Consider the following 27,110-nt stretch of genomic DNA (forward strand, 5'->3'; position numbering starts at 1 on the left):
TAAGGAAAAGTCTGAATAGGTACCGAAATATTTCGACCTTCATTCGTACTTCTCTAGGTTTTTCCCAAAAGAGAAGTAAGTCATGCAATCATGGCTGAAACAGTAGCAAAGACAAGCAAGAGCAACTCAAATTCTGTTAAAGAAATATTCAAAACGATGAGCTATGGGCCGGCTCCAGAGGCAGACAATGTTGCAAAGGTTCGTTAATAACAAAAATCTAAGAATGACATTTGCACATGAAATATCGAAGAACGCACTTTCAGTATAAAATCTTGCAGTGAATTAACCTGCAAGATAAGAAAATGCTTGGCAATGTTATCAGTGAAAGGCAATCCTAAATTTAAAATATGTAATCATACTTAAGCAGTATTTTAAAGTTTGCATTGGTAAATATATATATGGACATGCCTAACAAATTATGGTATTATGTTTTTAACATGCTAGCTGTGCTGAACTTTATTTTTTATCGTTGACCATGCAAAAATAGGAAACCAGCCAAAATGGTGTTTGAGTCTGTGATAATGAACACCTTTACTAAGCATTAGATGCCCAAGGTTTATACAGATTTAACTGATCACGGATATTGGAAGCTGCATTTTACATTTACACATTAAAATCATATATTTTTTTTTATATAAAACCTTATATTAAGTTATATGAGTTTTAAGAGGGTAGAAACCTCGGCAATCTAGCTAGATCATTATAATAATCGAGAATGAAAACTTTTTGATAACAGTCCTGTATATAAAAATTTACAAGGTCATTTTTTTCCCCGTACACCTACTAAAGAAATTCATGTTTTAATTTTGTTAATGTTTAATAAGGCATTTCATGTTTTAATTTCATGCTTAAAGCAATTCATGTTTTAATTTTGTTCTTGTTTAAACTTTATAGGTCCAGCAGCATCTGATGAATTATTACAGAATTTCTAAGTCAATATATGATATGATCAAATAATTAAAATTTTGCTCAGTTGTTTATAATTATGTACATGTTATATTTTTTATTCTTGTGTATGCATGCAATACCTTTTCATACTTTCGTGATTTATATCTGTAGGCATGGCTAGATGATCATGGTAAAGACTTTGGAGTTTTCATTGATGGCAAATGGGTAAAACCAGAGGGCAGGAAGAAGTATTTGACAAAGAACCCAGCCACAGGTATATTTATTTAATTTCACAGATCAATTTCCATAATTTGTTGAGGTTTGAAATTGGTTTTTCAAGGGGCAAACATCAGGCATGGGCACGATTACTTGAAAATGTAATCGATTAATAATCGATTACATAGTGAAAATTTGTGTTATAGATTATTAATCGATTACACTCATTTTTGTCCTGTAATCGATAGTAATCGATTACTTTAAAACAAGTAATCGATGTTTGCCAAAAATGGGTTCCACAATAGAACCAAAGTGAATATTAATGATGCTGCAGTAAAAAAAAAAAAAAAAACTTGAAAAATAATTAACGAAAATAATTTCTAAAGTTCACTGCAGGTACAATGCAAATTACTTGTAACATAATGAAATTCAACAGGAAATAATGTGGATATTTGCAGGTGAGGATTTAGCATGGACCACTCAAGCAGAGAAGGCAGATGTAGATTTAGCTGTGAAAGCAGCAGAGAGAGCCTATCAGAGTTGGAGCAAGACCTCCCCCCATGTCAGGGCAAGACATTTGTACAGGTCAGAGAAAAACCACAATTTAAATTGATTGTCACAATTGATTTAATTTGATAATGATCAAGAATTTTAGCTGCTTATCAAGGTGTAGGACCAGTTTTCATTCAGAAGAAAGTTGGGTTAAAATTCTTTACAAACCAAACAATATTTTATCAAATTTTTGCCTTTCTTTTTTATGGTATATTTATTATACACATTGTAACTTTGACTGTTTTCAGCATTGCAAGACATATTCAAAAACACATGCGTCTTTTTAACGTTGTGGAATCCCTTGATAATGGTAAAACAATCCGAGAGACGAGGGATGCAGACATTCCTACTGTGGTCCGACATTTCTATCACCACGCAGGCTGGGCCCAGCTGATGGAGACAGAGATGAGGGGATGGAAATCTGTCGGTAAGAAATCAGATAAATATTGAATTTCTTATCCTTTACTCACCTAGGTTACAAACAGTATCCATACATTTGATTATCTGATAAGGATGTCAAAGACATACATTAACATCCAAGTAATACCATGTACCCGGTAAGTGCATACATTTGTTGAAATTGGCACTGCATGAGCAGAAATAATAATTTTATTTTCAGGAAAAGTTGACATAATTCTACATTCATCTATCGAACATTGCATTGTTTTACAGGTGTCATTGGAGCGATAGTGCCTTGGAATTTCCCTCTGATGTTGTTGACCTGGAAAATAGCTCCAGCGTTGGCCATGGGAAACACCGTAGTCCTGAAACCGGCCACATACACTCGACTATCAGCCCTCCTATTGGCCGAGGTGTGTGCGGAGGCAGGGTTGCCACCCGGAGTCTTCAATGTGGTGACTGGTAGCGGTGCCATGGGGAGTATGTTGGCTGAACACCCCTCAGTGGACAAAGTGGCTTTTACAGGGTCAACAGGGGTAAGTGGTTGGGTTGGGTAGATGAAAAAGTGCTGAAAGATATTTTTGGTTCACAATGTATCAAGTTACTGTCAAATATATATATGGAAGAGATTTCTAAAGCTAACTTAACCAAACACTAACCCAAATGAAAAATTCACAGTTTAAATACAATTGGGCCATCATTTATTAGTCCCCCTCCGGTGAAACCGGTAGGGACTATAGCTTTCCTCTGCGTCCGTCTGTCTGTCCGTCCGTCAGTCCGTCTGTCTGTCCCACTTCAGTTTTCCACACTTTTTTTCTTTATGCATTTGAGGAATAATATGAAACTTGCTGAACAGCTTCAAAATGTCAAACTACAGATCAAGTTTACACTTTTGTAGCGTCTGATTGACATATTTTCGAGAAAATTAATTTTTTATATTCCAATTTTTTAATGTTCGGGTTCGTTATCGGGTTCGGTGTGTAACTGAATAAACGAGGTCAGTATGTAGTCAGTAATAATATCGTGCGTTACTTGTACCATTCCTTTTCCTGTACCATTCCTTTTATCATTTCTAACAAACAAATAAATTCTATAAAATAGTTTCAAGCATTGTGTTGTAAATTTAATCGGCAGGTTTTTTTTGTATTATTATTACAATCGGGTTCGTTGTCGGGTTGGGCTGTTTAACTGTTTGGTTTGATTCGGGGTACAGAAGACGGTAAGAAATGATATTGTGCATAACAGTGCATTGTTTTCACAAATTTTTACCAGCGAATACAGAATAGACTTGGCGAAATTACAGGAGATGAAATAAAGAGTATTATTTTACCTATTTCCTATTTAATTTCTATATCAACTATATAGTTTTAATTTTCTCTGTTCTTTTATCTCTGATTAAAGCATGACATCTCGTTTACAATAGCTCTGAAATAGTTGTGTGCTTGGAAGCTTTCATAGAATAATACAAAGTGAAACCGGTAGGGGATGTGTATTGCTTATGCAATACTCTCAGAATGCTTGTTTCATACCCTAATGTTATTATTTTATTCTGTGGACAGGTTGGACAGACGCTCCGACGTCTGACGGCAGGAAGTGGTAAGAAGCTGTCCCTGGAGCTAGGAGGGAAATCCCCTGTGGTGGTGTTTGAGTCGGCAGACTTGGACAGTGCTGTAGAGGGGGTGGTGGACGCCATTTGGTTCAATCAGGGACAGGTGAGGGGCCAGTATACAGGAACGGGGTTGCTAGAAATATTATTCATAGAATTAGGTTCACAAATAGTCTGTTTTTTGTATTCAGCATATCATAAGTACAATCTATACCCTTTCATTACTAAATTAATGCTTACCCGGTAATTCCCGACAATTATAGAGTGGGTCACATGTGTCAAACAATTTTACATTGCCATACTATTTTAGTAATTGCTAATTTAATACCTTAGGCTGCAATATTTAATGCGGTGAGCCTTCTTAAAATGTACTGTCTTACAGGTTTGCAGTGCTGGCTCCAAGCTCCTGGTCCAAGAACCAATTTACGAAAAGATGGTGAATAAACTGAAAGAGAGGCTGACTCATTTCCGTGTCGGGAACAGTTTGGACAAGACAATGGATATGGGGGCCATTGTGGATGAGAGTCAGAGAAAGTCTATTGAGGAATATGTAGAGGAGGCCAGAAAAGAGGGAGCTGAGGTACAGTGTATAGTGTAGGGGTAGAAAATGAAAGTGGACAAGCTTTAAGTTTGCTGATGATAAAAGCTGTCCAGAATTGAAGGAATGTACATGGCAAAAAAAGGACTCAGCTCCAGTTCAAGATCATAAAATAATGTTTTTATTTAGATTAGATAAATATATTAAGCCAAAACATAGTATTAAAATAATAAACATTAAAATTTATGAGATATTTTATCATCAAGGGAATAAACTTTTAAAAGAAAAAACTCAAATAAAAATCGAATGGTTTTTGATCATTTAATTTTGATACATTCCAGGATTTAATATAATAAATAATTTTTCTTGTTCATATTTGGATATGTGCTGTTCTGTTAAACACATCCTATGTATTACAGTAATTTGTAACCTTTTTTCTATTTCAGGTGTTCCAAATCAAGGACAGTGTCCCCAGTGGCTGTTATTACCCTCCTACTATCATCACCAATGTTCAGACGGTGTCCAGAGTTGTAGCTGAGGAGGTAAATAATCATATCATAAACAATACACAGTGCATTCTAGAAATATTTCTAATGCAAACACCAAACAGTGCTTTTTGCATATATTTGTAATTAATGAAAAAAAATTTCTTAAAATGAACTTAGTTGAAATCATAGACTTTTTCTCTGTTGGCATGTGCATTTACATATATACAAGTACTTTTCTCTCTGAATCTATTTTGATACGTGCAGTGACAAATATAACATAGGCATTTTAAATATTTACAGATATTTGGACCAGTCCTGGTTGTCTTGCCCTTCAGGACTGCCAAGGAAGCCCTCGCTATCTCCAACAACACAATTTACGGCCTCGGGGGCAGTGTGTGGACAGAGAATGTGCCCTTGGCCCTGGAAGTGGCCCTGGGCATCAAGGCGGGCACTGTGTGGATTAACTGCCACAATCTGTTTGACGCAGCCGCAGGGTTTGGTGGATACAAGCAAAGTGGATATGGACGGGATGGTGGAAAAGAGGTGTGTGGAAAATGTCTTGACTTGAAATTAGGATTAGTATGCATACATTGTCATAAATTTTTACATGTATAACTACCAAACTTAGCTTGAAATTAATTATTTAAAGCAAGAAAAGTTAATGCATTTAATACATGTAGTTGCTTGTTTTGTTGAATTTAGGGTTTGTTTGAGTATGTACGCCCAGCTTGGGAGGAGAGGCCCAGACCTGGTAAAGTGCAGATGGATCTGAAGACATTCGGGGCCACACTTCCCCAAAGGCCGACGTTTGAGAATGTGGACAATAAGCAGATTACTATTAACGGAGTAACCATGCCCAGGTTAGAAATTAAGAAAATGAGTACTCATTAATAAGCCTTAAATGCATTTACAATGTACATGTAGATTCTGAATAAAATGATTAATTCTGAGAAAAATGTAACGTATGCATAGATATGCACCAATGGACTGTCAGTGTTTGCAAAGAGAAATTTTATTTATTATTGTTACATGTACTTTGACTAGCTAGCTACAATATTTCCGAAATCAGATACAAAACATCAGTTGTTTGTATTTGTTTAATATTTTATGATACATATGTAACATTACTTTCAGTTCTAACAGCTAATAAAGTGTGAATTTTCAATGAAGATAATTAAACTTTTGACCTGTACGTTTTGTACAGTATCGACAGAACGTTTAAGATGTATTATGGTGGGGGTCAGAAGAGACCCGATGCTCCCTATGTACGGCCGGTCATCAACCCTGACGGAAAGGTCGTAGGTCATGTGGGGGAGGGGAATCGAAAGGACGTCAGGAACGCTGTGGAGACAGCCCATGCTGCCGCTCCTGGGTATGTTGGAGAAACATCCAAAATAATGGAAATGTTTGAAGATTTTGTTTTAAAAACATTTACCAATGCATGCACATGCAGTATGAAGATTCAGCTTTTGCACTGATTTTTTACTAATCTTTGATATAAATTAAGTAAATCAAGAATATTTTTATGTTCTGGGTATTGATAATCAAAACAGAAAAGCAAGAGAAAAATATCTTGTTGAAAGTCATTGGATTGTTTCTTACTCCAAATACCTGTACTCAAGAACAAGTTGTCTATTTTGACAAATGGTAGCGAAATGAACTTTGTACAAATTAAAACAATCTGTATACGGTTACTGTTTCAGATGGGGTAAGAGGGCTGCCCACAACAGAGCCCAGATTGTGTACTACATGGCAGAGAACCTGGAGATACGGCGGGATGAAATAGCTGGGCGGATCCAGCTGATGACGGGGCGTAAGCTGGAGGAGTGTGTGACAGAGGTGGATCTGTCCATCCAGCGATTGTTCCACTGGGGCGCTTATTGTGACAAGTACGGTGGAGGTGTACAGGTTTGTACCATGCTCTCAAATTCTGGAGAAATTATTTAAAATGTGTTTATAATATAATTAGCTTTATCAGTTTTTGTTGAATTTGTGTCTTGAGTCTATTTTAATGTTCCATTGAAATAAGATTTGTGGTAACATATTATGACATTTATAGAGGAGGCATCCAGGGCTGTGCTAGTTGTGTGTAGGCTGAAACTCTATAGGACAAAATCATACTTTTATTTAACTTTCTATTTGTATAAATGTTTGTTCAAAAGTTTTGATATATAGTGGTGTTGTGTGAATTACATTATCTTTGATTATATAGTGAAATTAGAATTCTGCCTTGTAAATGATTCTTGGTGATAGCTGGATTATTAATCCTGATTTACTGATCCTGAAATCCTGATTTAAAACACAATTTGGTAATCTTCCACATTATTTTAGATTTGATTGAGTTCTTTCCTCAAAATTTCCCCAAAATTTTAGAAGGCATCTTTGCAGGAAATCTGTACGAAAGTTTTGATCATGATTGTTAAACTTTCATTTATCAGGATAACTTTGTTTATTTCAAAATTTGATTTTCTTTGACAGGAGACCACACTGTACGGAGCCACTGTGAAGATCCATGAACCGGTGGGGGTGATTGGAATGGCCTGTCCTGATTCATACCCTCTCCTCGGATTCGTCTCCCTGTTTGCTCCAGCTGTAGTCAGGGGCAACACAATGATTATCATACCTAGTCAAAATTACCCACTCTCAGCATTAGATTTGTACCAGGTAACACAAACTACTCTTACAATGTATTGTTTGCATAGACATCAATATTATAAAACATAAGATGTTAGATCATTCATTGGGGAATATTTAAACATATTGAATATTGGACAAAATTTAGACAGCATTGGAATATTTCAAAATATTAAATTTTGAATGTATTATGCTTTAACATGTACATTGTATGTTTCTAATACAGTAAAACTTGATTGCAGAAAACAAAGTTATACAGAATTCATGCATACAGGGAAATTAGTTTTGTTCACCTAATCTTAATAATGTGTTGTAAACTTTTTACATCACATTCATAACAAATGAAAAATTGTTTTCCGGGTGGATTACTGTATGTTACATGTTTAATACACAGTACTCACAACTGATTTCTTTCCAGGTGTTTGATACATCGGACTTACCTGGAGGCGTGGTCAACATTCTGACAGGTGACAGAGATCACCTGACCAAATACCTGACCGAGCATCAGGACGTCCAATCAATGTGGTACTTTGGGTCAGCCGAGGGGTCAAAGTTTGTGGAGTTCGCTTCCGCAGAAAATGTCAAGAGGACCTGGGTCAATTATGGGTTGGAGAGAGACTGGACCGACCCAGAACAGGGTCAGGGGGAGGAGTTTCTGTACCAGTCTGTGCAGGTCAAAAATATCTGGATCCCAATGGGGGATATCTTTGCTAATTAAGGCTTAAGGCATGACCAGAAATTTTTTAAGTCATAAATTGTCAAAATAGACGTTCAAGTAGTTAACTTGTGCCTTTTATAGAATGAAAGTTCAAACTGTAACCTTTCCTATTTTTTATCCCAGTGTTCATGTACGTTGTGATTAATGGCAGTATTAATTTTATAAAATGTTTTGTAATTTTCATGAATCATTATTGATTTGAAATATGGTTTGATTTTTACGTCAGTGACTGTAGCAGTTAGAATGCATGAAATACTGATACTAAAAGGTGTTTCAAATTGATAATTAAGAATAAGGGAGGATTTTGAAATGAAACCATGCACAAAAGAAGCTTTTTCAACTTTTATTTGACTTATTGGTAGCGTTAATTATTCCCAGACTGATATCCTATGGAGTTCCCACATGTTTGTTGTTCACTGCACCGCAATGGACAATCAGTTTTACATCCAAATACCTAAACTTTTAGGATGTTTAGCATACAACAAGTCAACTTAGCACTTGATTAACTTGGAGCTTGGTGAATCAATAACTTGTACTCTTTAACATTGTATTTAACAGTTTTACTTGTTGAACTCTGTACATGTAAATTGTAAGGTACTTACATGCAATGGTATATATTTATCACCCTATACTACAAATCTTTGTGTTTTTAGCTTTAAGTTTTACAATAAACTTATTATAGATAAAATGTAGATGTTTATTAGGTACCACCTGGCAGCTAGCAGTACAGATCATTATGATACATGTAGTTTGACTTTGCCAATATGTATTTGTTAGAGTTTAAAAATCTATCACCAGCATCCCAGAATATTTGAACATCATATTTGTGATATCTCTTTTCAATTACATGTTAAAGCTGTTTTGAAATATGAGGTTTTTAACTCGTATTTTTTCTCTCTTTAGACATTGTGTTCTAGCTGTCAAGTGGAATTTTGTGAGCTTTGAAATACTGGTACATGTACATGCAAGTTATGTAGTTTATGAAACTTTTCTATCCTATTTGAGAAATGCTGTTTATTGGTAAACATAATTTTAAAACATATGAGCACTGATGAATATCACATCTCATGATAGTAAAATGAAAACAATTTATATAAGGTAAATTTGTTACATGTACCGGTATATGTTTTTGAATGATCATGCGAGTAAGTGCTTTTATTTACTTCAGTAATGTGTTGCATAATCATTAGAGTAGAATATCTGTATAACTTCTGTGGTCATCGGAGATGTTGCTGAAAGTTTTTGTACACTATACATGAACTACATGTATATATATTTACCAGTATCTGAATTCATCATTCATGTAATATGTATCATGAAATACCAGTATTGTTCTATGTATCTCATATATATACCAGTAGTATATTCTTTTTTATATTAATCATGTATACTCTTCTCTTGATTTTTCTGGGAAAGTGCTTTATATTCATCCATTGATTGTTTATTGTGATTTTGTTAATCTGTTCACTTTCTCAAAATCCTCAGGGGGCTTTTTGTTAAGTTTTTGCACTGTTAGTTATTACATTTCTAGTCCTAACTGTTCTATTAGAATAAAAAAACGTACTGGAACATGTAATTCAGAAATATGTACCGCCAGTGGTATATTCATGAATGCCAATATCAGCATTATGCTTTGAATTTATGCAGTATTCACTGAAAAATAATTTTACCAATGTAAACAGAAAATCCATTTTTTCAATAGGTTCACCAAATAGCTAGGCTAAATACATTTGAATTAGGATGTTGCATATTTAATTACAAAATGCTAGTTCTCTAATGTATGATGAATGAATAAAGTTGGTAATGAATAGAAATTCTAATCTTTTGTTTTTATTCATACCAGCAATCGCAACTTCTCGGGCCTTTCCAAGCTCTGAAAAACACCTCGTATGTATTAACAATACCGGATGTTAGAATTTTGTACAAAATGCATGGAGTCGCTTCCCATTAAAATAAGTTTCAGCCAGACAGCCTTGTAGGTCGCTTCTGTGGTATATTTTAGGGTATATCATTGACTTTAATGAAGTCTAACTTGCACCTCAACAGATCGTTAATGATCGTACATAAAAGAACATTTAAACTCGTCCTAAACCTACTTAATGGTATAAAAATGCCAGTTACAATAATCACAGGAGCTACTCGGGACAGTTGTTTAATAATTTTATTTCAACAATTCAACTTTTGTTAACATACATGTACATGTAATAACACAGCACTTATAATAAGAGATTTTCCTCCATTAAAGCATAAATCTACAATTACAAACTTGACATCACAAATATACCAACATAGTTTTTCTAAAAAACACATCACACTGACTGTAAAGAAGGTTAATCCAGAGTACTTCTAATACACATACATTGTATATAGATCTGAAGCTGTGATTTCACTTTCATGCAAACAGTTTGCATTAAAAAATCTAACTAATATAATGAATTATTATATAAGGTAATATAAAAAACTTGGAATTGGAACACGGATCACAATGTAAAACCAGACATACTGTATCTACCTAGTAAGCTAATAATATACTGTAATATACTGTAAGATGTACATTTTGAACAGACTTGAGTACACCAGTAAATGCCCATTGTGTTGTACATAATGCATTTAGAGGGGGGAAAAAACGTTTTTATTAAATTTGGTACATTATGAAGAGATGTAAATAAAGTTGGTTATGTTTTGTGAATGAGTATGATCAGTTTATAACTTGATATGCTGTTGACATGAATCAATAATGAACAAAACTACATTTACATGACATGAATGGACAAAATTGCACAAAACAGAAATGATTATTACCCTTGATTATATTTACAAGTCTGAGATTGCTGTGACTTGTAAATCCCCTTGAAGGTAATCCTTTTCTTTTCAAGGATTTCTTTTGCAATGTACAGATTACAGAGTTTCCTTCAAAATTCAGCCGAGACAAATTTTGAAAACTCTTCATATTGAGTTCTGATATATGGTTACTATAATATACATGTATGATGAAATCTCCCCTGTAATATGCAGTTTACACACTGCATGAAGCACAAGGAAATCACTGAAAGCAAGCTCAATTCTCACAATTTTAGTAGTATTTTAACCATCTTTAAATCTTAAAAATTTATCAATGAATTTGTAGTTCGAAAATTGACCTATTGTTAAGGATTTTTTGTTTCAATACAAGATACTCACGGTTATGGCACTTTCAAAAATACTGAATACTATTGATGCATTTTCAATTAAGCTTTAAAAATCACAGAAGTTCATTGAAACCAAGGGCTATTACCCTGTATGTTTATTAACAAGTTTTAGAATTGTGACATTATTATAGCCGGGACATCATATTCTTCTCCATCAAAAAAATGGACATGTGACTCATCCAAGTAATTTACCTCACTTGTGCCCTATTACATTAATTATTTAAATGAAGTGAATGAATATGATATGGACGATTCTTTTTCCTTTTTCAATGATTATTGGTCCTTTCCTAATGAAAAGTGTAAATGATTACAATTTCAACGAGCTATTAAAATTTCAAACTTATGAATTGTTCAACTATTTCAGGTTCACATGTATTATCAAAAGTAAACAAAAGACTCGTTCTCGGATGAAATTGTTCGTTAATAAAATGATAAATACATTTAGCTAACAACAAAAACAAACCTAAAATATTTGACTCATATCACACAAGGTAAAAAAAATCTAAGTGGTTCAAGGTCACAATCTCTAGAATATCGAAGGGAATGTTCATCAAAAATCAGAAGGGGAGGGAACATTACGACTCTTCATTTGGACTCGAGTCTTTGGATGATGCTTCCTGCACATCCTCCGTGCTGATGTTCCGCACTATTTCAGCCAATTCTTCATCGTCTTCCTCGTTTCCCTCGCTGTACGACAAGTGGGGAGACATCCTGTATCCCCGGGATCTATAGGCTTGCATTTTCCCTGTGGCAGCCAGAAGTAGACCAAGATACGGGGGAGAGGGCTTCATTGGACGTGATATGTACTCTGGGTGGTACTGCACCCCTACAAAGTACTGATGACCTGGAAATAGAAGAAATACAAATAACCAGGGGCTGACAAATCCGATTGCCCGACGCCCGGGGCAAGTGATTTTTCCGATCGGGCGAGTAAAAATTTGGTAGGGACTTGCCCGTGGGCAAGTGACTTTTTAAACTTTCGCATATGTACTGAAAATGAAAGTACCGTATCTTGCCGAATATGATACGCACTTTTTTTGCTTAAATTATACACCACGATAGGATTTTCACATGGGGTTTTTTTTCAAGTGCAGTACGGGTCATCATCATTCAATAAAACTCTCACTACTGTTTCCTTAGTACTACGTATTGTTCTTGTGTTTGTTTATCGTAATGGTTAAAAACTAATCCAATCTTTGTTAGAGCCTTCAACTGCAAAAACTGTTTTGATTATAATCTGCCGATAGATAAATACTTATAAAATGGCAATTTTTAAACGTAAATTTGAGCTGTTTATTCTATGTGTAACTTCTTTGAGGTGTGTTCACCGTCTCCATGTACGCCGCCATAAATGATGCTAAAAATAGATATGTGCTTGTTATCACTCGCTAATCGTAATCATAGCCGAAATCTTTTTGAAAATTGAAATATCAGGCCTAAAATGATTAGATATACTAGTAATTAGATTAAATTAAACAACTCACTAAAGATTCATTTCACCTTTATTTTTAACACCTCTGTGGCCTTATTGAAACTACGGTTGTGAACGCGTGTGCACTTGTCACCAATTATTTTGGACATTCACCTAAGGTGAAAGAAAATAACAAAACACCCAAAACTGTTAATAAAATGTTTGTTTTTACCTTTAGAACAAATCCAGTTAACTATCAATATGAAAAGTGTTGATTTTTTCACATTCTCGAGAAAACCAAGAGGAAGAGATATTAAATCAACACCATATATATTTCATAAAGAGTATTAAAAGTGGGAAAATTTAAAATAAAGGGCAAAAACATCATACAGTATGTTCATTGTTTATTTTTAATCACAATAAAGAAGTTGGTAGGGCTAGTAGATATTGAGGTAGGGCAAGTAAATTTTGCCTAGCTACTTGCCCGAGGGCAAGTGCCTAAAAAATGTATTTGTCAGCCCCTGAAATAACTCAAAGTTCCTACATGTATCAGTAAGTTCACTCTGATGAATCTGCCAATGAAACTAATTTAATGATACAAAAATTGTAAAGACATAAGTAAAGGAACCTGGTTTTATAAAGAAAATGGTTTGAAGGACAGATATGGAACGATGAAGTCTGTGATAAATGCACAATGTTATGACAAGTCTATTGCCATGTATCCAGGGTATTTTTGCATGTCACAAAGTTGAGAATTTCAAAATGGGGGAACTGGTTTTTTTTGCATCAGTCATTTTTTGCGATCTGAAAAGTTTTTTATAGCAAAAGATACCAGATATTATTTCTTCCTATTTAATATTTTGCGATGTAAACATATTTGCAAAACAAGCGAAAATTAGATCATCACAAAAGTACCATACATAGGGTATGTACATCTATATTGTCTTGCATAATGCATTGACCCTTTTATATTATTTTCAAATAATTCATCATATCAATTATAGATCTAGAAAAACCTCATATTTAGTGTGTGCACTTCAAGTCTTTCATCTTTTCAGAAAAAAAAACTTGACTTGAATTAAGTCTCTATATTTACCCTCTAATTCCATGATTTCCATTCTTTCTCCATCAGTACTTCGCCCCACAAACTTCATTCCTGCATCCTCAAATTTCTGTATAAACTTAGGATTCACCTATTAATGACACCATTACAATTCAATATACATGCATACACTACTCATAGATAAATATACAGTACGAAAAGTGATATACATGTACTACACTATAACCCATAGAAAGATAAAGTAAATTATTTGTAATGTTGTCAACTGCATACATACTAAAGAACCTCTGTTTCAAATGAAAAATATTCATTTACCTCATATCTATGCCTATGTCTCTCTTCAACATAGTCCTTATTTCCATACAATTTCTCTGAAATTGAAATGAAAAAAATTATAATATTTCATTTTTTCTGTAATTCAAAAATACAAGAGCTATCCAAATGTATCATATCCAAATGAATCATTTCTAAATTCAATCTATCTTGCTTAAAGCTTAAGACAATACCAACAGCATGTGAATGTTTGGGAAGACTTACTGGTTATACAGGTCTTGGCGTTGAACACGGTCTTGCGTTTTCCCAGTCTCATGGTCCCGCCCATTTGTCCTGTGTTGTGTTCTGGCATGTCAATCACCTGAAGATCAGTGTATATAACATATCCATCAGACACATGAAAATAGTGGATATCACGATGGGCTATAGATGTTCTCTCAGTACAAATGATTTTTTTTTACAGCAGAAACTTAACACAGTCTAAACCAAATGAGATACATGTAAGATATAATTGCATGAAATTCATACAATTATTGTGACTAGTATGAATGGTCTCTCAGTCAGCAGAAACTATACATTATTTACTCAAATGAGAGATGCTAGAATTTTCAGATATAAATAAAAGTACAAAATAATTCTAATATTGAGAGTATCGTTACCACTGGGTATTTGGTGGCCGAATCGAGTTCCGTGGAGTTGGCACCTTCCATGCTAAGAGCATTCCTAGCAAATTCTATCACAGCACACTGCAGGCCAAGGCAGACTCCTGAAATCACACAAAGATACTAACCTGCACTGCTACAGGTATAAAACGTTCATTGGTACAGACAAACTACCTACTCAAGTAGGTTTGTTTTTCCTTGAAAAATTTTCAGTATTTAGTAAAGCTACTTTGACAAACATTATCAATCAGCAGTATTAGTCGAACCCTCTTCCTTTTAATCTTTTGATCCAAGAAACATTCAAGACATGATCAGAATTTTCACTACGAAAACACATTGCAAAATCATCTATTAACCTTGTCTTTAACAATATGCCTAAACAACCGAGGAAGGAGGATCGTCATGCATCTATACATGTACCACCAAGATGTTTACAGGTACTTATATGTATAAGCTATCTTGAAAACTTTAAATTTATTACTGAAATAATTTTATCAATACTTATGTACCAGCTAGTTTTATATGCAAATTACGGTATATGTAAGTTAAAAAGAATTGACTCTACCTAAATATGGAACATTTTTCGTTCTAGCCCAATTAGCAGCCAGGATTTTCCCTTCTGTTCCTCGAATCCCAAAACCACCAGGAACGAGTATTCCACTATTAACAGAAGAAAAGAAATAAATGATCACAAGCCATTTTCATGCAATTTATCAATGTCATCTACTTGTAAATACCACTTAGACTCTGTCCCATGTGTTGAATACAAAACAATTACAAGAGGCCCATGGGCCACATCGCTCACCTGAGGAACAATAGGTATGATAAAATCAGCTTAATGGAGTCATAATACAAACTATCTGGACAATGTACAATAATACATGTTGATCCTGTATAAATAAAATCCATTTTCCCCTCGATATTCTTATGTTTATAATCATTAGTCCCTTTTCTAACAGGACGATTTTATAGTCATATCATATGTTAAGTATTGCAGTTCTCAAAAAGATCCTTAACAATTGTTTATATATGGGATATAAACGTACATAAACTCTGAACCTTCTTGTGAGGCCAAAGAATTGTCCTGGGGCCAAAGTCTTAACAATTATAAAGAATCATCTGGCTGATTAGTTTCTGAGAAGAAGATTTTTAAAGATTTACCATATATATTCCTTTGTTAAACTTTGAACCCCTATTGTGGCCCCACCCTACCCCTGGGGATCATGATTTTCACAACTTTGAATTTACACTACCTGAGGACGCTTCCACACAAGTTTAAGCTTTCCTAGCTGATTAGTTTCTGAGAAGATTTTTAAAGATTTACCATATATATTCCTATGTAAAACTTTGACCTTCCATTGTGGCCCCACCCTACCCCCGGGGGTCATGATTTTCACAACTATGAATCTACACTACCTGATGATGCTTCCACACAAGTGTCAGCTTTACTGGCTGATTAGTTTCTGAGAAGAAGATTTTTAAAGATTTACTCTATATATTCCTATGTAAAACTTCGATCCCCCATTGTGGCCCCACCCTACCCCCGGGGGTCATGATTTTCACAACTTTGAATCTACACTACCTGAGGATGCTTCCACACAAGTGTCAGCTTTCCTGGCTGATTAGTTTCTGAGAAGAAGATTTTTAAAGATTTACTCTATATATTCCTATGTAATAAAACTTCGACACCTCATTGTGGCCCCACCCTACCCCTGGGGATCATGAATTTCACAACTATGAATTTACACTACCTGAGGATGCTTCCACACAAGTTTCAGCTTTCCTGGCTGATTAGTTTCTGAAAGGAAGATTTTTAAAGATTTACTTTATATATTCCTATGTTAAACTTCGACACCCCATTGTGGCCCAACCCTACCCCTGGGGGTCATGATTTTCACAACTGTGAATTTACACTACCTGAGGATGCTTCCACACAAGTTTCAGCTTTCCTGGTCTTATGGTTCATGAGAAGAAGATTTTTAAAGATTTACTCTATATATTCCTATGTTAAATTTCGACCCCCAATTGTGGCCCCACCCTACCCCCGGGGGTCATGATTTTCACAAATTAGAATTTACACTACCTGAGGATGCTTCCACACAAGTTTCAGCTTTCCTGGTCTTATGGTTCGTGAGAAGAAGATTTTTAAAGATTTACTCTATATATTCCTATGTAAAACTTTGAACCCCCATTGTGGCCCCACCCTACCCTCGGGGGTCATGATTTTCACAAATTAGAATTTACACTACCTGAGGATGCTTCCACACAAGTTTCAGCTTTCCTGGTCTTATGGTTCATGAGAAGAAGATTTTCAAAGATTTACTCTGTATATTCCTATGTAAAACTTCGACCCCCCTTTGTGGCCCCACCCTACTCCCGGGGGTCATGATTTTCACAAATTAGAATCTACACTACCAGATGATGCTTCCACACAAGTTTCAGCTTTCCTGGTCTTATGGTTCATGAGAAGAAGATTTTTGAAAATTTCTCGAAAATTTTCATAAATTCCTAATTATCTCCCTTTGCAAAAGGGCGTGATCCTTAATTTTCACAAATTTAAATCCCCTTAGGCTAAGGATGCTTTGTGCCAAGTTTGGTTGAAATTGGCCCAGTGGTTCTTGAGAAGATGTTGAAAATGTGAAAAGTTTACAGACAGACGGACGGACGGACGGACGGACAGACGGACGACAGACAAAATGTGATCAGAATAGCTCACTTGAGCTTTCAGCTCGGTGAGCTAAAAACTGATAAAAGAAAAATGTCCACGATTTCTTCATAGACATATCTTTCCTTTTTATCTCGAGATATTGACAAAGATTAAATCAAGTTTTTTTTTTACTGTTATTCATAATGGATAAATCAGAAATCTTTTATTCGTTTGCCAATTCAAATAAAAATCAACAATAAGGGGGGAATTTAAAAGAAGAACTCTCGGGATTATTTCATTCTAGAAAATGAATACTGTATACAGGGTTATTTTCGCCCCGTGTAATTTTCGCCCTTCTACACTTGCAAACAGTTTCACTCCGTATTGAATTCGCCCAGACACAGTTGTGTTTAAAGAAAAATAATTGAAGGCATAGGAATTCGCCCAGTTTTAAATTCGCCAAAAGACAACGTGGGTGAAAGGGGTGAAAATAAAACGGGGGCGAATATTTCCATGTATACAATATTTCTTGGAGGGATCTATAACATTGAACGATCAGGGAAAAATGTGATGCTTAAACATTTTGCAAATTAAAAATCATAGTTTAATTGACCTACTTGGCGGAGACCAGTTGGTGCCAGGCTTCGTGATATTTGGACGGATTCTCCTTCAGTTTCTCCAGCTCTAGATCAGCCGCCTCTATGTACTGATAACATACAATAGAACAATGTTACTCAAAATGCATCCATAATAAATGTATATGTTTGTATTGTTTGAATGGGTATACTGGCAGTGAGTGTTTTAAAGACAATCTATCTGCAATGAAGATCTGTACATAGGGTTTTTGTACTTAATAATGATTATTAAATAATATATGTTTGATTTCTATACCTTCTGTTTACAACTGAATGTTTTAATAACATGTTTTCAAACCTCAAAAAACTAAAGAATTTCAACACAAATTGTTGGCTTGAGAATCATAAAAATTCATGAAATTGAAATGACCCACATGCAGCCAGTAAGCACATGTTGGACTAGCTATGGGTTTCTGATGATGAAATTTGATAAACAATAACAGGAAATCTTGTCCATGTAAATTGGGATCAGCATACATGTACAACCTTCCATAGAATTTCCTGTAAATTTATATTTATTAAAAACAACATATATATATTTATTTATTTATTCACCAATCAAGGGCCCTCAGGGGGCATATACATTCTTAAAAAAAAAAATAATAATAATATCATGATTATAACAAATAATGAATGAAATACTGCTCACAATGTCCAGGCAACAATATGCAAAATGTTTCATTAATACAATGAAATATATGTATAGGATTTACACATCAGTGAATACAACAGCTATACAGAAACAAAGTGGCCTGAAAACAGAGAGTACCAAGGGACGGTGCCTGCACAGTCGATTAGACTGGTCTACTTGTACTCAAAGTGTTCAAGCCAGTATGCTTATACATAACATAACCCCCCCCCCCCCCCAACCAAAGTAAATACACTGCGTAATAAATCTGTATATATAATTATAACCATTATATTCCACCTTTAAGAATCATTTCACTGAGTTGTACAAGTACTTGTAGATCTTCATTTGTCATAAGCCAGTAAAATTTTTGGTTATTGTCCATATATTGAAAATTTTTACAAGAGTCATTAGCTAATTTGTACAGAGTATCTCTTAATGCCTTATTATGATCACATGAGAATAAAAAATGTTTTTCGTCATCCACTGATTTGACATTACATCTATTACAGTATCTTTCTTGTCGTGGAATGTCTTGATATCGTCCTCTTTCAATATTAAGTCTATGAGCGGAAATGCGAAAACGAGTTAAACTTCTCCTCTGCTCAAAATTTTTAAGTAAGCTTAGGTAGTTCTCTTGGCCAAAATTTTGCTTAAAAGTGCTGTAGCAACTTAGTTTTTTGTCAGCGTGTATAGTGAATTTAGAATTCCATTCTTTAATAAAATATTTAAATAGATAGTCTCTAAGTGCTCTTTTGAATTTTTGTTTTGCTACCGACAGTAAATTGTTTGTGCCATCAATGCTGTTTGTTAAAACATGAATTGAGCCATACCAGGAGGGAGTATTTTGTTGAAACAACTGTTTTGATTCACAATAAGCATTATACAAAAGTGGAAATGATTGACTTTGATTCTCAAGTCTGTACCAATAACTTAACATAGATCTTATGATATCAAAATGTAAGGGAAATCTTCCCAATTCAGATAGAACAGCAAAGTTTGTTGCAGATTTATGTACACCAAGTATCGATTTGCAAAACTTAAGATGCAATTTGTCGCAAAGTGTGCTGGAATAAATTTTGTCCATTGTACAACCAAAATGAATTTTTTTAGCAAATGGATTAAAATACCCCCAAATTTCTGCTCCGTACATTAAAATAGGTTTAATAGTATGATCAAAAATATGAATTGTGGTTTTGATGTCTGGATTCATAGAAATAAAGTCCTTTTTGAGTTTGAAAAATGATTTTAAGGCTTTTTGATAAAGCTGCTTTTGAGCAAAGGAGAATGAGCCTGAGGAACAAAATGACACACCTAAGTATTTGTATTCAGAGACACATTCAAGTTCAACATCAGCAAAGTTAAATTTGGATTTAGAGAGCCTGCCTGCTTTATTGAAAACTATTATCTTGGTTTTGGATGTATTAATATTGAGACACCAATCATTGCAGTATTTTTGCAAGATATTAAGCTTTTGTTGCAAACCATCTGCTGATGAAGATAATAAAATTATATCGTCCGCATACATCAAGCAATTGATTGGATTTGAGTTTAAAAACACAGGATCAGCAGACAAGTGCAAGTATTTCGGGAGATCATTAATGAAAATTTTAAATAAGTTGGGACTAAGATTGTCACCCTGTTTTACACCCATTTTTATTGGGAAAAAGTCTGTGATGTTATGTTCTAGTCTGATACAAGATTTGCTTGATGAATACATACTTTTGATAGTGTTATAAAAGTTTGTTCCTACACCAATTTTGAGGAGTTTAATTTTAATTCCTGTATGAATGACTGTGTCAAAAGCTTTTTGGAAATCAACAAAACAGGCATACACTCTACCATCCTTAGTACTACAATACTTATCAATAATAGTCTTAAGAATATACATATGATCTGACGTTCTTGCTTTTCTAGTAAATCCAATCTGACAGTCGTCAATAATGTGATACTTTTCCAAAAATTTATCTAGCCGAATATCCAATATTTTATTAAAGAGCTTCCCAATTGCATTTGTAACAGTAATGCCTCTATAATTATTTGGGTCAGAAATATCATTACTTTTGTGGATAGGTGTAATGTAACCTGAAGACCAAAGTTTGGGATAATATCCGAAAGTAAGACAGCCATTAAATAACTTGTGTAGAGATGGTAATAAAACAGTTTGACCACATTTAATCATGTAGTTAGAGATATTGTCTAAACCAGGAGCTTTCCCACTTTTTAGTTTTGAAATAGCATTTGATATTTCAGCTATCGATATGTGACTGTCAAGTTCAGTGAAACATTTTTCTTTTTCCAGTTCTGTAAGGATATTTTCTAGTTGTATTAAGCGTTGGGTGAACTTGGGTTTTGGTATGTTTAAATTTTGGAAGTGGGAGACCCAAGTTGGTGGGTCAACTGCTTCTGAGACATTATCTCTTTCAATACCTCGTAGCTTGTCAATTAATTTCCAATAAGATCTAGGATTTTCTTCATGTAGGGTTTCCAACTTTTTAAGAATGGATTGCTTGTACTGACGACATTTGTATTTTCTTGACTTTGTATATTCTCTGTATAGTTTATAAAAGTGATTTTTCACGGAGGGGTCTTTAGGATATTTTGAGTAAATCTTTCCATAGTTAAGTAAATTTCTCCTCATGGAAATCAAATCAGAATCAAACCATTTTTGACCTTTTTTCTTTGTCTTGCGAGTAATTTTGCATTTTTTTAAAGATTTGTCAGCTGTATGAATAATAATATTTGATAGTTCGGCTGAAGCGTTATCAATTGACTCATAAGAATGAAGATTTTCCCCTTTTGTAAGATTTTGTAATCTTTTCTGAATGTCCTCAGAATTGAGGGCAGCTGCGAAACGAGCAGATGATTCCTCAGACCATATATATCTAGAGGGTACATGAGATGACTTAACACATTTGTTTTCAGGTTTAAAACAGAACCTAGCTGATAGTGACCATTGTAACAGACAGTGACAGTCAGACAATGTGGGCAAAAAATCAGACACCCCAAAATACAGTATTTGATTCAGAATGTTTTCTGATATCAGAACATAGTCAACTGTGCTACATCCATTAGGTGTAAAACAGGTATAGCTACCAATTGTGTCTCCAAAAGTACGACCATTAAGCATATATGTAATTAGATATTTAAGTAGCCTAAGAATGGTTTTATTTTTTGTATTTGTTAAAGAAACAGCTTGATAGCACTGCAACTGCCATATTCCACCCTCAGACTGAACCTGTGACTGACACACAGGGCAGGGATTACATGTATAACCCCCTCACCTACCCTCATATTGAGTTTATGACTGACACACAGGGCAGGGATTACATTATAACCCCCACACCTACCCTCAGTTTGAGTTTATGACTGACACACAGGGCAGGGATTACATTATTACCCCCACACCTACCCTCAGATTGAGTTTATGACTGACACACAGGGCAGGGATTACATTATTACCCCCACACCTACCCTCAGATTGAGTTTATGACTGACACACAGGGCAGGGATTACATTATTACCCCCACACCTACCCTCAGATTGAGTTTATGACTGACACACAGGGCAGGGATTACATTATAACCCCCACACCTACCCTCAGATTGAGTTTATGACTGACACACAGGGCAGGGATTACATTATTACCCCCACACCTACCCTCAGATTGAGTTTATGACTGATACACAGGGCAAGGATTACATGTATAACCCCTCACCTACCCTCAGATTGAGCCTATGGCTGACACACAGGGCGCTGTGTTGTAAGGCCTTGATGACTGAGGCGTAGGCATCCTCCAGTTGGGTGTATTTACCCACCAAGGCAATGGTCACCTCTCTCAGTAACTGATCATGTCTACAATGCAATGAAAATTCTCCTCCATTAATTCTATGCTGTGCAGAAACACTCTCAGAATTTCACTTATATTCTAGGTTATTACTTTTGAGCATGTGTGATATTTAGGGCACAAATTACATTACATTTAGATTCTCTGAAGTTTTACAATCTCAGGTTTACCTGCTGGCAAGATCTTTCCAGCGCAGCATCCACCGGTTGTTGTGGGGGGAGGGGTGGTTCAGGTTGAGCCTCTTCATCAGGTACTCTGACACGCCTTGCTCTGTCAGCAGTAGGGGGACTCTGTATATAGAGGAAACGTCATGAATGGAAAACACCTACAATGTAAAATACCACTGTATCAGAAGGAGAAAACAAATTTGACACTCAAAAACAGCCAGGTCATGAATTCACAATGAAAACATGAAATATGATTTGAATTGGTATTTATCATTAATAACTTTGTTCACATGACAAAATTTAAATGTACAGCATGAAATATTAAATTTCACAATGTGTAAAACAAAATCTTTCATCAGAAAATAAAGTAGCCAAAATTTTCTAGGCATGAATTACAGAATATGCATACCTCTGGATGGTTTTAATAAAATAATATACCTGCTGGGGTTCTACATGACAAAACAGAGAAATTTTGGATTTGACACTTTCTGCAACTGGGGTTTGGCAACGACACACAATCTGAAAGAATGGATATACACATATACCATCAAGGTCATAACAAGATCAACTCTGGATGCACTACTTTAGCTAGTTTCTTATCTTTGGACTCGACTTAAACAGCAAACAAGTCCAATTCTGTTCTTCAATTTCCTCATTTACATATTACATATGTATATTAGAAAAACCCTGCTGTCTAAACCTAATAACTTATCCTATTGTTCTGTATTTTTATAAATGAATCGTGGCCTAGAACCTCCATTAGTCTAGAGCAGTTAATTTTACAAATGACACATCACCAAATGTCTGGGACCACTTTCCCCTCCCCTCCCTCACCCCCTAAACTGACCCATCACTTACTATATCTGGGGACAGACCCAGCCCCCTCAGCTCCCTCACACTCTGCTGGGTAGGTTTTGTTTTCTGTTCTCCTGTGGATCCAGGCTAAAATAAGAAAGCAAAATACTTAAGTTTATGGCATTCTGTACAACTGCTCAATGCCTTGATGACAGTTTATGGAGTTACAATAAATGTATCATCCCAACCTGTGTGTTAGGAAGGAAAATACAAAGGACTAGTGCAATAGACATTCAGATATTTACAATACATACATGGACGATTAGCAGCATACATCACATTAATAACATACCTGGGGAACAAGACTGACGTGTACGCAGCAGTAATCTTCACGCTTCACTCGGAAATGGAAGAACTGACGGAACGCTTCAATGAACGGCATGCCCTCTATGTCACCAATAGTACCTCCAAGCTGTCCAAAGAAAAAAGCGAGTTCACAGTATATAACACACCGATCTGATTAAAACCATCCACTCTTGTCCTTACACTTGTCAACTGAAGAGTATAAGGAGAAGGAGGATGGTTTTACTCAGACTGAAAAAACACAGCTACTGATCAGACCACGAGAAATCAAGTACAACCATTTTAACAATAGCTTGGACTTTGGGTAGTTGTTGCAAACAGCAATATGACGTAGGCCTGTCTATTTCATTGCTAGCCACTCAGCCATGGCTCTTTGAAATCAACAAGATTTGTCTGGCTTTTGAACAAAGACTACGCAATCCATGCATATTTCGCTTGAAACCGCATCAGTTTTAATGTGTTTTGACGCAAGGAATAAATAGCTACGCCCTACCGGAAGTCCAAGGTCTTGTTAAAATGGTTCTATATCTCCTATCTCCAATTGAAATCTTTTATTGAATATTACACATTTTATAAGCAAAACTAGAAATTGCTAAAAGTTTCTTTTAAAAGGAGGTAATTTTCATTTACAAGTTTGCAAGAAGCTAAAACAAGAACAGCTAAAGGGCCATTCAGTACTTACCTCTACAATGCAGACTTCAGGAATTTTATTGTCCCCATCTACTGGTATCTTAGCAACGCGCTCCACCCATTCTTGTACAGCATCAGTGATGTGAGGAACAACTGAGGAGGAAGAACAAATATTTTATTACAAATACAGACTGGCAAACCACCTTAACTGTTGAACCCTTTAAATCTCAGTCTCACTTTAACAAAAGGAATCTATATAGAGAAAAAGTAAAGACTGATATCAAACATAAGTTTAAACTGTCTCAGCCTAATGGCCTTGGGGTCAGTTGAAACAAAAAAACAATTAAGTCTGTAGAATCATTTCAAAAACTTATTTGCAAATTAATTATAAAATAAATACATTTGAAGAATTTAATTCTGATCTCTGAAGTGTTAAAAGTTAACCCCCCACCTCCCCTTACTGAGAGCCTTGTTACAAGTGTGTTATTACCAAGACCTGCTTCAAGAGTTTATCTCTTGTCGAATTACCTTGCACAGTTTTGCCGAGGTAGTCCCCCCTCCTCTCCCTGTTGATGACGTGCTGGTATATTTTGCCGGTCGTGATGTTGTTGTCGCGGTGGAGGGTGATGTCGAGGAATCTCTCGTAGTTACCAAGGTCAAGGTCAACTTCACCCCCATCGTCCAGCACAAAGACTTCACCTGCAGTATTTACAAATACATGTATAAGAGGCATGTACTTTTATTCTTAAATTCCAACTCTATTTATGACTTTCTTTAATCTTTGACAAGATATTTCTGGATCTTCAAAATTAAAATATTTCATACAAATTAAATAGAAAGAAGAAAATCATACAAACCATGCTCATAGGGGGAGAATGTGCCCGCATCAATGTTAATGTAGGGATCGATCTTGATGGAGGTGACCCTGATCCCACAGGATTTGAGGATCATCCCTAAACTGCTGGCAATGACCCCCTTACCGATCCCACTGATCACCCCTCCTGATACCAACACATACTTCATGGCCGTCGCACCTTTCACTAGAGCAGCCAGGGTTCTAAAAGGATATTAAATACAAATTATGACTCTAAATCAACAAAGATTTTCAGCCAGGCTTCTAAAAGGATATTAAATACAAATTATGACTCTAAATCAACAAAGATTTTCTGCAAAGCATGTAGAAGAGTGTAATTTACTTTAAGGCATTAATTATAAGCGTTTCTTTATGTATTGGAAATACAATTAAACCAACTTTTAAATGTGTCTACTTGTTTCATTGTGTCAGAATTCTTTCATAAATGTCTTAATATATTTCAGTTCAGAGAGTGATAAATTATTAGAACAGGCCAAGAAGAGTGCAACAATTTTCAACTGATCACTCACTCAGTGAAGATTACATGTTTATGTCAACGAATTGATGCTAGTAACAAATTGATTTGAATTTATTAAATAAGACTTTCATAACATACTTTTAATTTTCAATGAAAAATAAGCTCCCTTTGACACATAAAGCTTTGTGCATACTGTAGCCTGTATCCATTTGGTATCATGTATTAATGAAAACAAAATGATTGACCCCGGATAAGCAGGCTCATCGCCTCCGCAACGATGGGATGTCAATTCCTGACTGAATCTATTTATAGTTAAATCGAACAATGTTTACAAAGTTGAAAATTATTAAACACTTTGTTAACGGATACAAATCAGCTGAAAGGGATGGAACAAAAAACACGTGGTGAGGAATGCACAACAATGAACTATTTTTTTCTGTAACTAATCAAAATGAATAAATTCAAAGATTGAAATATTTTTTTCAAATTCAAAAATACATATGAAACATATTTCAAATCTTTTGAACTGAAACCTCAGGAATTAATCTTAACCTTCAAAATTTACTGAACAGCCGCCAAATCTTGTTTTCTCCACACAACCTGTACGGATGAATGCCGAAAGATTCCGAGTAAAATCTGAATCTCGCTTTCCGATCCCAACCTGTTTTCCATATTGGTGCAACCGGGCCTTCAGGCATGTTCAGGTGAGGTATCACACCGGTTATTGTTTTCGCTAGGAAAAAAATCTTATAAAAAAAAAAATAGAGGGAAAAATCTTAAAAATCAGTTTTTCTCATTACAAAATATTCGAAAAAAAATGTTATTTGTTACCTATCTCATCAGCTGACACCGTAAAATTGACAAGCAATGTGCATACGGCATTTTCTCAAAATATATAATTATATAGCCCCAAACAAGTCTACCCTCAAAACCACGTGTTTTCCGTTTGTATGTATAAACAGACTGCACACTCCCCAGGAAGCTGCTGCATGTGCCCAGAGATAGGTAGTCCATATTTTTCTCAGTGGACAGTGGTACTGCATGAATAAAGGGAAATGTAAAAATGCAGTCAAGGAAAAAAATAATTCTGAAGTGTATATGGATTGATTGGTCGATTACTGGTGTGATACCGTCTTCATGCAATAACAACACCCCCCCCCCCCAAATAAAATGAAAATAAAACAAAAAATAAAACAAAAACAAAATGCCCTGCAGTTTTGGAGAATTTATTTATGCAAATAAAATCAAAATTTATAGATGTGTGCGAACTTGTTTGGTGTGTGTGTGTGTGCCGCGGTGTGAAATATCCTGTTCGCAGCTAAAACGATGTTTCCGGTTTCAATACAAAAAAATTCAAATAAAATAATTGGAAGCAGATATCAATGTCATTTTTGTCAGGGACGTATATAAGTCCCTGTTTTTGTATAATAA

The 27,110-nt window shown here is 35.1% G+C and overlaps 2 protein-coding genes across 4 annotated transcripts; one reads left to right on the top strand and one right to left on the bottom strand.

The window, feature by feature from the left end:
* The first annotated feature begins 38 nt into the window (after positions 1-38).
* On the top strand, positions 39-11,512 carry LOC105334225 (aldehyde dehydrogenase family 16 member A1). Its single transcript, XM_034479273.2, has 14 exons — positions 39-198; positions 1,060-1,162; positions 1,563-1,689; positions 1,905-2,083; positions 2,329-2,591; positions 3,615-3,767; positions 4,044-4,241; positions 4,646-4,741; positions 4,988-5,230; positions 5,390-5,547; positions 5,892-6,059; positions 6,391-6,595; positions 7,166-7,351; positions 7,740-11,512. Exons 1-14 carry the CDS (start codon positions 91-93, stop codon positions 8,037-8,039), a joined length of 2,487 nt encoding a protein of 828 aa, XP_034335164.2. The 5' UTR covers positions 39-90; the 3' UTR covers positions 8,040-11,512.
* On the bottom strand, positions 10,183-26,529 carry LOC105335246 (CTP synthase 1). 3 transcript variants are annotated; one of them, XM_066071065.1, is made up of 16 exons: positions 26,511-26,529; positions 25,206-25,405; positions 24,877-25,047; positions 24,401-24,501; positions 23,708-23,827; positions 23,419-23,502; positions 22,999-23,079; positions 22,564-22,718; positions 22,269-22,401; positions 17,901-17,989; positions 15,202-15,296; positions 14,634-14,740; positions 14,239-14,335; positions 14,017-14,072; positions 13,735-13,831; positions 10,183-12,071 (listed from the first exon to the last, which is right to left on the bottom strand). In XM_066071065.1, exons 2-16 carry the CDS (start codon positions 25,369-25,371, stop codon positions 11,803-11,805), a joined length of 1,821 nt encoding a protein of 606 aa, XP_065927137.1. In that variant the 5' UTR covers positions 25,372-25,405; positions 26,511-26,529; the 3' UTR covers positions 10,183-11,802. The 3 variants fall into 3 exon arrangements, with proteins under 3 accessions (XP_065927137.1, XP_034335165.2, XP_034335166.2); XM_034479274.2 differs by lacking the exon at positions 26,511-26,529 and adding an exon at positions 26,232-26,391; XM_034479275.2 differs by lacking the exon at positions 26,511-26,529 and adding an exon at positions 25,818-26,090.
* Positions 26,530-27,110: the final 581 nt, after the last annotated feature.

The sequence above is a fragment of the Magallana gigas genome, chromosome 9, assembly GCF_963853765.1.
Source record: "Magallana gigas chromosome 9, xbMagGiga1.1, whole genome shotgun sequence".
In the NCBI taxonomy this organism is placed as follows: Eukaryota; Metazoa; Mollusca; class Bivalvia; order Ostreida; family Ostreidae; genus Magallana; species Magallana gigas.